The sequence below is a fragment of the Rana temporaria genome, chromosome 1, assembly GCF_905171775.1.
Source record: "Rana temporaria chromosome 1, aRanTem1.1, whole genome shotgun sequence".
Classification (NCBI taxonomy): Eukaryota; Metazoa; Chordata; class Amphibia; order Anura; family Ranidae; genus Rana; species Rana temporaria.
Window position 1 is genome coordinate 474151589 of NC_053489.1, and position 15929 is coordinate 474167517.

The window sequence follows — 15929 nt, forward strand, 5'->3', positions numbered from 1 at the left end:
TGGCTGATCAGTGTGCCAGCTGCATTGTTGGATTGAACTTGTAGTTTAAACATTCTCAGATTCCTATGACTTGGGCTACTTTCACACTGAGGCACTTTGCAAGTGCTATAGCGCTAAAAATAGCGCCTGCAATGCGCCCTGAATGAGCCTCTCCTTTCACTCCAATGTAAAAGCCCCGAGTGCTTTCACACTGGAGCAGTGCGCTGGCAGGACGCTCAAAAAAGTCCTGCCAGCCACATCTTTGAGGCGCTGTAGGAGCGGTGTAAAACACCGTTCCTAAAGCAACCCTGTCTATTTAAATCAATGGGCACCGCTGTCAAAACACCGCTTTGCGGGCGGTTTTAACCCTTTTTTGGCTGCTAGCGGGGGGGGTAAAAGCGCCCCACTGGCAACCGAATAGCACCGCAAAAAAATACGGTGCAACGCCTCAGTGTGAAAGTAGACTTAATGATGAAGCTGTGTGGGTGCAGAGGAGGGGAGAGGGCAACTAACACATGTTAAATGGACTGTAGTGTGTTTCTGCAAAACTGAAAATGCACTAAAAAATGCATAGGTGTGAACCAGGCCTAAAGATGCTATACGTGCACAGGTTTTTTGTTCAGATCACTAGCTGACAGGTGCTTGCATCTACACAAGTGATGCTGGGACACTGTATTCTGATGGGGGGACTCCCCACTGTCAGAATATACTGATTAGTGCTGTAGGCGATTGGCTGCAAGCCACTAATTTTAAAAAAGGTTCTGTCTTACAGGGAGGGCTATACCAAACTGAAATTAAGGCTATGCCTGCTCAACTGGACTTGCTCCAGCAGGCCCCCCCCCCCCACTTGTGCGACTTGTCCCCTCAGCTTTTAGACCCCTTTCACACTGGGGTGTGGGCTGCATTAGCGGTAAAGTGCTGCTAGATTTAGCGGCACTTTACTGGTGTTTAAGCAGGGCTTTTCAGACACTAGCGGGGCACTTTTATCTCCTGCTAGCGGCTGAAGAAAAGGTTCAAACTGGCTGTGTTGCAGTGCTGCCGAAGAGCTTTGCAGGCACTTCGTCAGCGCTGTCCATTCATTCCAATGGGCATGGGGTAGTTTAGAAGCAGTGTATACAGCGCTACCAAACCACCCCAAAGATGCTGCTTGCAGGACCTTTTCTAACGTCCTGCAAGCTCACCGCTCCAGTGTAAAAGCACTCCGGCTTTCACACTGAGGATGAATTTTTTTAGGCGTTTTACAGGAGCTAAAACGCCTGAAAAATACCCCAGTGTGAAAGGGGTCTTAAGTTACTAGCTGTGGTCGCACTCCAACCTCCCCATCATACCATACAGGGTTATTGTCTCTGTATGGTATGTGATGATGTCACAGCTTTGGGGTGAAGGAAGAGAGATTAGAATCAGGTAAGTGAAAGAGGTTACCTCCCCCCCCACACACTGCAAGGCTGGACTTTTTTACTGTCCTGGAGTTGGGGTGTATTAATATGATAAGCTTTTTGATAGTTTAGGAATTCCTTGGACTCCTGAGGTGCTCCATAGATGTATTTAATATACACACACGCTGTATGTTATTAAAAAATAATGATTTTAACAGGATATAATGTGTATGTGGAATACATTTATGTAACGCAAGTCCCAGGAATTCCTAAACTGTTGAAGAATTTTACTTTCTCTTTCAGTAACCCTGTCCTGCAAAGTACAGGGCAGGTTTACAGCACAGAATTGTATAGTGGAAGAGGCAGAGAACGAAGGTGAGTACTTACAGGTAAAGGCTGAAATTTTCAGTCATCCCCAGGGAGAGCTGTGCTGTCTGCTGGACAGGAGGAAAGAGATGGAGGGTGCACTGTGATGATCTCTTCCTCTTCCTGCTCCTCCCATCTGTCCTTCATCTGTGAAAGCCCCGACTGACTCAGCCAGACAGGAACCCGAGGAGAGAGAGAGACAGTTTTCCCCCAAATGCTGCATCAGAGAGGAGATTGGCGTGACACGTCCTGAGTCCCAAGTCCCAGCGGGTCTCCTTCACCTCAGTCTATTCCATTGTCGGTATTCACTGCAAGGCAGAAGCCGGGAGGCGGGGCACTCAGGGGCAGAGCAGAGAGGAGAAAGTCACATCCTCCTCCTCTGCCTGGGTTGGTCCTGGCAAACAATGTTTTCTCTGCAGCTGACAAAAGGGCAGTGATGGGCTGCGGTGGCAGTGGGTAGGTGCCAAAATCAGTGGGGTTAATTCAGCCCTGTTTTACTTCTTTAGTTCCTGCCACAGCACCCCTGAAAGCAGGGAGCGGAGTGATATTTAGCTGTCAGGGGTGCTGTAGCTGGAACTATAGAAGTAGCAACGGCAAATGCGGCCTCTTGCCTGCTCACTCCGCGATCAGGGGCTGAACTCACAGCAAACTTAAAAGTAGTCCCACTCGCAGAGTAGCAGCACTGCCATTGTTTATTACCCGAGGTGCTGAAATGGAGAACCTACACATCTGCTGCACATTCTGCTGGCAAAACAAGTCCTGGGGTGTGTTGGATGTGCCTGGGCATTAGGGTGTGCCCAGGCACTCCCCGTGCGCATGCCTATGATGCTCTGCAAAATCCCTAGCTGAATTGGGGATCAACCAGGTTTTTTGCAGAATACAGAAAACAAATCTCATAGTGACGGAGTATAAGCGGCATGTAATACACCATTTATTTATAGTTTTATGATGTGGGTTTAGTGACACTTTAACCTAAAAAGCCTCTAACTTGACACCTGGCTTTTCTGGTAGGCCAGTGAGTGAGATCCGATTTCAGTATAGATAGTCCACTTCTCACTTTTTTTTCATAATGAAACCAAGTAAATATATGAAACCTTCTGATAACTTGTATAGGAACAAGACACTTGGGAGTTCCCTACTTATTCTTCAGGCATGTCTACGGTGCATGCAATTAAATCTCTAGTAGGCTTTAGGTCCCTTTCACACTTGTGCGACCTGAAAGTCACACAACTTTGACACGACTTTAAGCAATGCCTGTGTAATCTTGAGGTCTATGGACTAAGTCGCATCAAAGTCGGACCAAAGTAGTGCAGGGACTACTTTGAAGTCGCACAGATATGAATGGAACTCATTGGAAATCATGGGGTCCGACTTTCGCACAAGTGTGAAAGGGGCTTTAATGAATTAAAGCGCCTTAGAACTGTACATACAACAATGAAAATTGTAGGAAATTGTTTTCAAACCCTGCAAGCTGACGATCCCTCCTTATCTCTATCAAAATGTTACTTGTTTGCAAAGAATACAATGTTTGGATCATTTGTTTGTAGTAATTAGCTGTCACAAAGCCAGGAGTCCTGTCAGTTGAAATATTTTGCATGCATAACCTGGTTTGCAAACTCTACTCTTGGCAGCACTAACAATCAGCGAAGAGGTTTGGCCTGTAACATTATTTATTATTGACTTACTGCTCAGAAAAATATTGCACAAAGCATATGCAAACAAGGTCACCTAGAGAACGTCTGTACAGATTTTGTACATGCTTGACTCTAATCAGGGCTTTTCCGTGTTTGTCTCCTTTTCAGATTTTTATTTTTAAAGGAGACAGCCATGGCTTTTAAATATGTGGCTTAAACATTTAGTCTTTCAATTGCATGGCATATACCTTTTTAGGCTGCTTCACACAGACGGGCTCTGCTAGGCCACTTTCTCAGCAGGGAATCTGTCCGCTGATCCCCACTGAGCAGGCGGATGGCTTGTCTGTGTATGTAACACTCTCCTCTATGGACCGTTAATTGGCTGTAAAAGGAATGCCTGTCCGTTTTTACACCCGACTGCCATCTGATCTGCTAGATGGAACTGGAACGTATACCTATCGATCTCTTTTTATGAGATTGGATACCGGTGGGTGTAAACGGACACATGTCCATTTTGCACCCACAGCTCCATAGAGGAAAAAGAGTCGGATCAGGTCCGCCTGAAAAATGGATGGTCAGACCCGATCGGTCTGCTTGTGTGAAAGGGCCCTTATGTAGATATTTTGGTACAACTGAAGTTTTACTGATTGTTTTCATATATGGCCTCCTTCACCCGGCCTCTTCCATATTCTGTGCACTGCTGTGTTTTGCCGACCTGGGGATGCACAGTTTTGTGCATGCCCGCGCCAGCTGGTTCATAGATGTCTGTGGTATGTAGCTGCTCAGACACAGCCACTGTGTCCCAGTGTGACATCTGTGCAGCCCCGAACATACCCGGGGTGAGTTTGGGGACACGCGCCCCTGAGCAAAAGGTTCAAAGCGCCACTGCGAATGGCTGATTACAATGGGCAGGGGTGCTTTTAGGAGCAGTGTATACACCGCTCCTAAAGCGCCTCAAAGATGCTGGTTGCAAGACTTTAAAAAAAAGTCCTACCAGCGCAGCACCCCAGTGTGAATGCACTGGCTTTCACACTGGGATTGCACATGAGGCATTTTTCAGGCGCTATCTTTAGCGCTAAAACGGGAAAAATGGTGGTGAAAACTGTGCTAATACCAAAAAATAAACTGTGTAATAAAATGTGTTTGTTGCTGTGAAGCATACAATAGTGAAGCTGCGATTTGTTGTGTTATACAAACGGTGGACAATATGGAAAAATAAAAAATCGCGCTACTAACTTAATAGACAAAATACATTGGAGCTGTACGATTCTGTGAAAAATTTGAATCGCGATTCTTTTGCTTAGAATGAAGATCACGATTCTCAAAAACGTAACATAATTTAAATATGCGGGTGAGACTTGCGTATGTGTTCTGCGTGCAAAGTCACAGGGACGGTGGTTCTTTAATTATTTTAGAGAGGGATATATTAATATTTGCCAGAGAGAAAACATAAATGAATATTTGCCAGAGAATATATAAAATGAATATTTGCCAGAGAATACATACATAAATTATATACTAGCAGCAGCTTACAGCCTTACACTTGCCTGTGTGACATGTACAGGCTTGCCTTGCCTTGTACTAGCTGCACTGTCCCCTGGGAAGAATAGTCCTGCTGCCCATCGGCCGCGACGGAGCCAGCGTGAAACGCAAATGGCTCGGAGATACCGGAACTGACATCAGTTCCTGTATCTCCTGGTCTTAGCTGCCGTCAGTTCCGGTATCCATTTGCGTTTCACGCTGGCTCCGTCGCGGCCGATGATTCCCCTCTGCTCCAACACAGGCAGCCTCACTCCGCACGCTGAGAATCGCCAAATCCAGCAGGTGAGATTGCGGGGGCCGGAGAAACGCGATAACGATTCTCCGCGATTAATCTTGCAGCTCTAAAATACATATAGTGATACTATGTACATGGAAAAAACCACACTGATACAAAAACTGTAAATATAGATTAGTGTATGTGTCCTCATAAGTGGTGAAGGCCCATAATTCTCCTGACGGAGAGGGCTGACATAAAAATTTCAAAAACGAAAAAAAAAAAAAAAATAGTGTCCAAACGTTCTGAAATCCTCAAGAAAAGGAGAGAAAGGGGAAAATCCAAATCCTCATCCACCCGAGTGAAAGGGTCCTGATTTGTTGTGAATTTAGACAGAAAACTGTGACATATGTTGATAGGTGATATTCCAATAGTGCCCTCCACCAAAAAGCATACGAATCTGCTTACCAGAACAAGTTGGTCCCTTAGTTACAGGGGACCACAAATCGCCTGTATGTATAGCAAACTGCTGGGCTCAGTAGAAAGTGGACAGCCTGGCATGGATCGTCTCCATATCAGTGGCTCCAAGGGTGGTAATCGCATATATGGAAAGAGACAAGGGTGCCTTAAATACACAGCTGCAAGATCTGGATCACTCGGGTGGATGAGGATTTGGATTTTCCCTTTTCTCTCCTTTTTAGGATTTTAGAACGTTTGGACACTGTATTTTTGTTTGTTTGTTTTTCGTTTTTGACATTTTTATGTCAGCCCTCTCCGTCAGGAGAATTATGGGCCTTCGCCACTTATGAGGACACATACACTAATCTATATTTACAGTTTTTGTATCAGTGTTGTCTTTTTTTTCATGTACATAGTATCACTATATGTATTTTGTCTATTAAGTTAGTAGCGCGATTTAGCGCTAAAACACCTGTAAAATTCCTCCAGTGTGAAAGGGGTATAAACCGGCCATGACCAGGTACTTCTCGCAAGATTTCTGACAAAGTAGTGAAAAGAATTAGCAGAAGAGTTGTCCAAGTGCCAAAAACTGCTTTTTGAAGAGCTTCAGAAAGACCTGTAATTGGCAGGTACAATTGTTTTTGATAAGTAATGTACTCAACCGCCATGGCCTGTATGCACGCTCACCACGCAAGACTCCATTGCAATAGAAAAAGCATGTTGAAGCTTGTAAAGTTTGCTGCACAATTTAGACAAGTCTGTGAAATACTAGGAGAATATAGTCTGACCAGATGAGACCAAAACTGAACTCTTTGGATGCGATTATACACACCATGTTTGGAGGTCAAATGTCACTGCACATCACCCCAAAAAAGCCCCCCATACCAACAGTGAAGTTTGGAGGTGGGAACATGATGGTGTGGGGCTGTTTTCAGCATTCGGTGCTGGCAAACCAAACGTCGTATAATTGAAAGAAGGATAAATGGAAAAATGTACCAAGACATTCTTGATAAAAAATCTGCTGCCATCTACCAGGATGATGAAGATAAAATGAGGGTGGACAGTTCCACAAGACAACAATCCCAAACACAAAGCCAAGGAAACTCTCAATTGGTTTCGAAGAAAGAAAATAAAGCTGCTAGAATGGCCCAGCCAATCCCCTGACTTGAATCCAATAGAAAATCTATAGAAAGAACTAAAGATCAGAGTTCATAGATCAGGCCCACAAAACCTTCAAGATTTGAAGACTATTTGTGTGGAAGAATGGGCCAAAATCACACCTGAGCAATGCATGCGACTAGTTTCTCCATACAGGAGGTGTCTTGAAGCATCATTGCCAACAGAGGGATTTTTTACAAAGTATTAAAGTGGTTGTAAACCCTTAGGCCAGGTTCACACTAGTCCGACTTTGCAAATGCTCCCTGTACTACTTTGGTCCAACTTTGATCCTACTTCACTCCATTGAATATCATTGACGTTGGAACGCAGTCTTGCACGCTCCGACTTTGGCATGCGACTTGTACTCTGCTGATCTTGAGGGGGAACTCCACACCAAATTTTTAACAAAAAAAAAACGGCATGGGTTCCCCCTCCAAGAGCATACCAGGCCCATGGGTCTGGTGAGGATTTAAAGGGGAACCTCTACGCCGAAAAAAACGGCGTAGGGGTCCCCCCAAAATCCATACCAGACCCGTATCTGAGCAGCAGCCCGGCAGGTCAGGAAAGGGGGTGGGGACGAGCGAGCGGCACCCCCCCCACCTCCTTACCCGTGCCAGGCCGCATGCCCTCAACATGGGGAGGTAGGTGCTCTGAAGCAGGGGGGCGCCCTCTGGCCCCTCACCCCAAAGCACCCTGCCCCCATGTTGATGAGGACAGGGCCTCTTCCCGACGACCCTGGCTGTTGGTTGTCGGGGTATGCGGGCGGGGGTCTTATCAGAATCTGGGAGCCCCCTTTAACAAGGGGGCCCCCAGATACCGGCCCCCCACCCTAGGTGAATGAGTATGGGGTACATCGTACCCCTACCCATTCACCTGGAGGAAAAGTGTCAAAATAAACACACTACACAGGTTTCTAAAATGTTATTAGTCAGCTCCGGGGTCTTTTTCCGACTTCTTTGCTCTCCTCTTCTGCTCTCCGCGCTCCCCGGTTCTTCTCCCGCTCTCCGGTGCCTTCAGCCAGGCTGCACCACCGCCATCTTCTTTGTAGCTCTCTTACTAGCGGTGGCCAGCCCGGTCTTCTTCCGTCGCCGCCTTCTTCCCTCTTCTTCTTTTCTTCCGGTGTTGACTCAATGCTCCCTCCCGCTGTAATGCCAGGTGCGCGGCCATTTATATAGGCCTCTTATGACGTCACAGTCCCAGAATGCTCCGGGAGGCTTATATAAATCGGTGCGAGCCGCGCACCCGGCATTACAGCGGGAGGGAGCGTCGAGTCAACACCCGAAGAAAAGAAGAGGGAAGAAGAAGACCGGGCTGGCCACCGCTAGTAAGAGAGCTACAAAGAAGATGGCGGCGGCGCAGCCTGGCAGAAGGCACCGGAGAGCGGGAGAAGAACCGGGGAGAGCGGAGAAGATGGAAGAAGACCCCCGGAGAGCGGAGAAGTCCGAAGGAGACCCCCGGAGCTGACTAATAAAATATATTAAAAACCTGTGTAGTGTGTTTATTTTGACACTTTTCCTCCAGGTGAATGGGTAGGGGTACGATGTACCTCATACTCATTCACCTAGGGTGGGGGGCCGGTATCTGGGTGCCCCCTTGATTCTGATAAGCCCCCCCGCCCGCATACCCCGACAACCAACGGCCAGGGTTGTCGGGAAGAGGCCCTGTTCTCATCAACATGGGGGCAGAGTGCTGTGAGGTGGGGGGGCCGCAGGGCGCCCCCCTGCCCCAGAGCACCTACCTCCCCATATTGAGGGCATGCGGCATGGCACGGTTAAGGAGGGGGGGCACCGCTCGCTCATCCCCCACCCCCTTTCCTGACCTGCCGCGCTCCCGCTCGGATACGGGTCTGGTATGGATTTTGGGGGGACCCCCCCCCCGCCGTTTTTTCGACGTAGGGGTTTCCCTTTAAATCCGCACCAGACCCATGGGCCTGGTATGCTCTTGGAGGGGGAACCCATGCCGTTTTTTTTGTTAAAATTTAGCGTGGAGTTCCCCTCAAGATTCATATCAAACACAGTGCCTGATATTGGCAGGGATCCAAGACGGATCCCCGCTCATTGAAAGTTGGACTTCAAGTCGCAGGACAAAGTCAGATCAAAGTAGTATCCTGTTCATGAAAGTCGGATGGATGAAGGACCAATGTCGCAGAGCAAAGTAGGATGAAAGCCGTGTAGTATAGTGTGAACCCAGCCTTTCATCCTACTTTGCTCTGCAACATTGGTCCTACATCTTTCCGACTTTCATGAACAGGATACTACTTTGATCCGACTTTGTGATAGTCTGACTTGTTCTTTGACCAATCAAAACAATCCCAGAGTAAGATAAATTCCTTTTTTACTGCTACTGTAATCGCATGTCGGATGTCAAAAGTCGGATGGTAAGGACAAGGCTCCTACTTTGATCTGACTTCAATGATATTCAATGGGCTGAAGTAGGATCAAAGTCGGACCAAAGAAGTACACGGTGCATTTTCAAAGTCGGACCGACTTGTGTCGGACCAGTTAAGACGGCTCTCATAGGGAAACATTCATTTTCACACGTCATGCGACATGAGCTCCCAATGTCGGAGTGTTTGTGGGACAAGTGTGAACCCAGCCTTATGGCCCGTACACACGATCCGAATATCGTACGACGGACCGTACGACTTTTTTCGCTTAATAGTCGCAAGTAAAATGAAATAGGTTATTAAAGTCACAAATTCTCGTACGACCGAAAAAATAATCGGAAGTGATGTCATGTGTTGTAATGTTTTTGTATTGTCGGACGACAACTGTACTGACTAAACGAAAATCGTACGATCTTACATCGTACGAGGAAAATTTTCGTGCATGTCCGATCGAAAAATATCAGATGAACGGTCATGATCGGCTCTCGAAAGTAGTGTACACATGTACGTTTTCGTCCGATATTCGGATCGTGTGTACGGGCCATTAGGCCCCTTTCACACCAAGGAGTTTTTCAGGTGTTTTAGCAAACTAGCTCATTATGCCTTTTTTGTCTTGCAGGGTGTATTTTTTTATTTTTTCTGAGGGTTCCTCTTTAAATATATTTCAATTAGCGTGTTCAATACTTTTTCCATGTCATTCCATTATATTACACAACTTCATTTCTGAACTTATTTGTTTTGGTTTCTTTGTATGAATTGCGTGGGTTGTTACCGAAAAAAAATATATATAACATTTTTTGTGAAAATTTTCATGTCAATACCACCTTTACCAATATATTTACGTAGAAAAATGGTGACGTGTTCAGTACTTATTTTACCCACTGTACCTCTTCATCCCCTTTTCAGTCCCAGTGTTGTAATATACATGCATGTGCATAAATTACTCCACTCTGAACACAGCAGTATGCATTGTTATATATACTGTAGACAACAATGCACATATTTTTGGGTCAATTTAAAAAAGTGGCTTTGGTGTGTGTGTGTGTGGCGCCTAAAAGGGAATGGAGAGAGATGTGGAGGATACCCCATAACTTTGAACATTTTCTGAAATGAGTTACAGTGTACAGCAAAGGCTTGTTTTTGCAACTTGCTAGAGCGGGCATTTTTCCCAAAGCGGGGGAAACCCTCCTGATCTTGCAGTGTACAGATATTCACATTTCAGATGATGACTTCATATTTGCTCTGCATGCTAGCTGGATTACACTACAATGCCATCTGCCTGAGCAATGCAGGAAGGCTCACATGCCAATTATCATACTGTGAGTGGTGTTAATAATATGAATGCTCTATGTGGGATTTAAGTATTTGTATAAATAACTTTTTATAGTTGACCATAATAATAAGTTGTATACTTTTTGAATAGGCGTTCTTAACACAGAAACCTTCGCAATGCTTAATGTATAATCTCTAGAGAGCCTGCTACTTAGAAATATATATATATATATATATATATATATATATATATATATATATATATATATATATATATATATATATATATATATATATATATATATAATTACACACACACACACACACACACACACACACACACACACACACACACACACAGTCCCTGACAAAAGTCTTGTCGCTTCTCTATTTTGTAGAAACTCCTGCTATTAACCTGACTTTTAATTAATCAATTGATGTTAGAAATGGCTCATATGAAAAGCTAAAGCCCTCCCAAATGATGTTTAATGCACTGAAATAAATTGGTTTCACTGAAAAAAGATTTATCATTTAACCACTTACCCCCCGGACCATATTGCTGCCCAAAGACCAGAGTACTTTTTGCGATTCGGGACTGCGTCGCTTTAACAGACAATTGCGCGGTCGTGCGACGTGGCTCCCAAACAAAATTGGCGTCCTTTTTTTCCCACAAATAGAGCTTTCTTTTGGTGGTATTTGATCACCTCTGCGTTTTTTTTTTTTTTGCGCTATAAACAAAAATAGAACGACAATTTTGAAAAAAATGAATATTTTTTACTTTTTGCTGTAATAAATATCCCCCAAAAATATATAAAAAAACATTTTTTTTCCTCAGTTTAGGCCGATACGTATTCTTCTACATATTTTTCGTAAAAAAAATCGCAATAAGCGTTTATTGATTGGTTTGCGCAAAAGTTATAGCGTTTACAAAATAGGGGGTATTTTTATGGCATTTTTATTAATATTTTTTTTACTAGTAATGGCGGCGATCGGCGATTTTTTTTTCGGTATTGCGACATTATGGCGGACACTTCGGACATTTTTGACACATTTTTGGGACCATTGGCATTTTTATAGCGATCAGTGCTATAAAAATGCATTAGATTACTATAAAAATGCCACTGGCAGTGAAGGGGTTAACACTAGGGGGCGGGGAAGGGGTTAAGTATGCCTGGGTGTGTTCTTACTGTGGGGGGGGGGGTGGCCTCACTTGGGGAAACACTGATTTTCTGTTCATACATTGTATGAACAGAAAATCAGCATTTCCCCTGCTGACAGGAACGAGAGCTGTGTGTTTACACACACAGCTCCCGTTCCCCGCTCTGTACCGAGCGATCGCGTGTGCCCGGCGGCGATCGCGCCCGCCGGGCACACGCACGGGAGTCGGGGGCGAGCGGGGGGCGCGCGCGCGCGCCTCCGGCGGCGCGCGTGCGCCCCTAGTGGCGGCTAAAGGGTAGGACGTCCATTTACGTGGTCTCGCCTAGGAGAGCCACCTTGTGGACGTAAAATGACGGTGCGGCGACGGCAAGTAGTTAATCAAGACAGGTCAAATTTTGGCAAGACAAAAATTTTGTCGCCTATACAGAAATTGAACAACTTTACTGAAAATCCCAAAATATGTCAGCAAATTTAAAGTGGAGGTTCACCCAAAAAATACAATTTTAACATTAGATTGAGGCTATTTAAGGGGAGCAGAAACAGGTATTTTTTTTTTAAATCAATGCCGTACTTACCGTTTTCGAGATGGATGTTCTCCCGCCGCTTCCGGGTATGGGCTGCGGGACTGGGCGTTCCTATTTGATTGACAGCCTTCCGACCATCGCATACAGCGCGTCACGAGTTTCCGAAAGTAGCCGAACGTCGGTGCGCAGGCGCCGTATAGAGCCGCACCGACGTTCGGCAACTGGTGACGCGCTGTATGCGACCGTCGGAAGGCTGTCAATCAAATAGGAAAGCCCAGTTCCGAAGATCATACCCGGAAGCGGCGGGAGAACATCTATCTCGAAAACGGTAAGTACGGCATTGATTTAAAAAAAAAAATACCAGTTTCTGCTCCCCTTAATTGGCCTCAATCTAATGTTTAAAAAATGTTTTCGGGTGTAGTGGTGCTGTGAGATCCAAATGTAATATCTTGTATGACTTCTATGAGCTTGAAGGACAGCATCCATGCGGTTTGGCAAGGATTCATACAATTTTTATTGATGAAGTCATCAGGAATAGCAAAGAAAACAGTCTTGCATGCCTCCCAGAGTTATATTCTTTGGTTTAGTCTTCCATGCTTCCTCTTTCATCCTACACCACATATGTTCAATGATGTTCATGTCTGGTGACTGGGCTGGCCAATCCTGGAGCATCTTTATCTTCTTCGCGTTAAGGAACTTTGATGTGGAGATGGAAGTATGCGATGGAGCACCATCCTGCTGCAAAATTTGGCTGGTTATGGTTGGGAATATGGTAGCTAAGATATCTTGGTATTTTAGACTATTGATGTTGCCTTCCACCCTGCAGATCCCTCGCACACCCCCATACTGGATGTAACCCCAGACCATGATTTTGCCTCCACCAAACTTCACTGTTTTCTGGGTAAATCTCGGCTCAATGTGGGTTCCAGTAGGTCTCCTGCAATATTTGCGGCGACTGTGGTGTAATTCAACAGAAGATTCATCTGAAAAATCCACCTTCTGCCACTTTTCCAGAGTCCATCCTTTTAGCAGGCTGTGGCCCTTGGCAAATGCCACATGGTTTTTCAATTGTCTTTTTTGTTTAGTGCTGGCTTATGGGCACATGGAGGCCATTTTGAGACAGAATCCGACAAACTGTTCTGGTTGACACAGGGACTTCAGGTGACCAGGTCTCGTGGAGAATGGGCTGGCCTTGGATTTTTGAGCCAACAAACGGTCCTCTCGAGCAATTGTCTTGCCTTGTCCAAAATGTCTCCAGTCTCTTCAAATCTTTTTTTTTTTTTTTTTTTTTTTCTCTGAACTTGACGATGAGACACATTGATCTCAGCAGTGGATCTGGTCTTCAGCCTCTTGATAATCAACACTTTAGTCTCCGGGTGACTCTTGGGCATGTTTGCAGAGGTCTAGTTGCAGTTGAGAAGGTCTAGTGTACTGGTGTTCTTTTTATACACACCTGAGACCTAATTGATCCACTATTAGTCACAGGTGAAGCTCGTATAACAAGGCGACAACACTTATGTCTTGGCAAAAATGTACTCAATGGGCTTTACCAAGCTGTGAATATTAGAATACTTTTTGTCAGTTTCGTTTTGCACTGAAACATTATTACAAAAGCTGTTGGGATTAAACATTACCCATTTCTTGTAACAAAATCTTGATTAGAAATATATTTTAGCGGCATTTAATATGAAAATTATCTTTTTTGAGGTGGGTTCATATAAAATGAATATTGCGTTTTAAATAAAAGCTTCCTCCTCTCCAGTAGCATATACTCGCCTTTTCCTTTTACTACCACAACCATACCTGTTCTTCGGACTATGAGTGAGCATGTCACCCACTCTCCTTCTCCCCAGGTGAAATAACTGAGTGCTCCCTGATTGGCCCAGCACTGTCACATGGAACTGTGGAAAAAGCCATGTGTATGCTCAGACTCAAGTTGTTCTGGAGCTTGCACAGGGCTTTTTATCATTTTATTTATTTATTTATTTATTTATATATAATATATAATATATAATAAATATATATATATATATATATATATATATATATATATATATATATATATATATATATATAGTATGTATGCCCCCTCCACGTCTCTCTTGCTCCTCCTGGTCCAAGGCCAGGTGCCTTGATTCTCCAATATTTCCTGTAACCTTATACTATCCACTATATTGTCTTGTAAATGTTAATTTAAACAAAATTCACCTGTAAATTAGTTATGAATGATCTCAAAAGCTGATGTCAAACTGATTCCATTTGACACAAGCCTAAAGTGATTCTAAACGTTCTAATTTGAAAATAAAAACAAACATGTTATGTTGTTATACTTGCCTGTTTCTCTTCTTTTTGGGTACCCCGCTGGTGGTCCTTGCTCCTGCCAATTGCCCCCAATAGCAAGCCTTCTGTTATGGGGGCACTCAAGCAGACTCACTCTCGACATTGTCCATTCGCACACAGAACGTGGCTTCCCCTGCTATTTCCTCATTGGCTCACTGGCTGTAATTAACCGCAGCCATGAGTCAATGGCTCCCACTGCTATGAGGGGAGAGAGATTCGGGAAAGCCACTTCTCTCATGCACTTTGCTGGTTTGAGATGAGGCTCAGGTAAGCATAAAGAGGGGGGGGCTGAACCCAGAAGCTTTTTTTTAACCTAATGCATAAGGGTAAAAACTTCTGTCTTTTGGAACCACTTTAAAACCTGTCAACACAAAACCTAAATGATTTCATGGAATGACACTTGTATAATTGTTGTAGAGCCAAATTGGGTGTTATCGCAGCCCCCCACATTGCTTGTTATTCCAGTGATGGTAGTGTGTGGCTTACACATGTAGGGGCCCTTTCACATGGGCTTTCCAATTAGGTCTGCAGTTTTTTATGCAGATTTGACAAGAAGCTCCTTTTGCAGCCCTATGAACATTCGGAAGTAAGTGGACAATCCTGTCAGTTTACACCTGCCAACCTCTGAGTCCGTCCAGGCCTGGAATAATAATTTCCGTTTTGTGTGGGGGGGGCGCGCTTGTTTTCTGGCACATAATTTTCCATTTAGAGCGTGCTATACTTTGATATATATTTTTTCTTTTTCTTTTTATTCTTTTATGAACATAGCTGTGCACAATATTTTAACATGTCTCCTAACTGTCCTTGCAGGCACCAACAGATCAGAACAACCGTCCAACACAGATCAGGAAAGACGACTATGAAAAAATGGGGACTCTGTTTGGTGAAATCAATAAAGTCCTTTTGGAAACTGGCTTTTCTCGGATGCATTTTGGTGAAAGGACTGTGGAACCCGTTCTCTTAATATTTTTTGGAGTAATGCTTTGGTTCCTTGGCATACAAGCTCTTGGACTGGTGTCTCTTCTATGCATTGTTATTATACATATACAGTAGAGTGACACGTGGCTTTGTGTCAATGGCTGATTTTATGTGACATTATATTTAAAATGTACTTTATCTCAAAGATTATGGCACAAGCAATATTTTTTAATTTTAAAAAGTTGTCCGTTACCTATTGTTCCATAGTTTTCATTGCACTATTTAAAAAATAAATAAATATGAAGGTTTGGATTTTATATTTTCAGATCTTTGGACTACAGGTATTGTTACCTATTCACATATTCATCAATTATATGTTACTTGAGTAAGGTTTGCATAGATCCGTTATGGTTCTGCATAAAAGGAGTAAGTGGACTTTCTGTAATCTGCCGAATGCAATTTTGTATTATTGGATTGAAAATGACTCAAAAGAACTTTCCTGTACTGCACACACTGTTCTTGTTTGGAAGTTCTTCTGTATGGCCTTATAACATTGCATTTCTTGCACAGCCTTAACTAAACACTTGACATGCCTGTGCAGTC

General features: G+C 44.2%; 1 protein-coding gene across 1 annotated transcript in view; it reads left to right on the plus strand.

Moving 5' to 3' along the window:
• FAM241A (family with sequence similarity 241 member A) overlaps positions 1–15643 on the plus strand; it is a 60638-nt gene extending 44995 nt beyond the window's left edge. The window contains exon 2 of the mRNA XM_040329310.1: positions 15219–15643. Within this exon, the coding sequence (XP_040185244.1) occupies positions 15219–15461 (243 nt within the window). The 3' untranslated portion in view covers positions 15462–15643. The remainder of the gene's footprint in view (positions 1–15218) is intronic.
• The last annotated feature ends 286 nt before the right edge of the window (positions 15644–15929 follow it).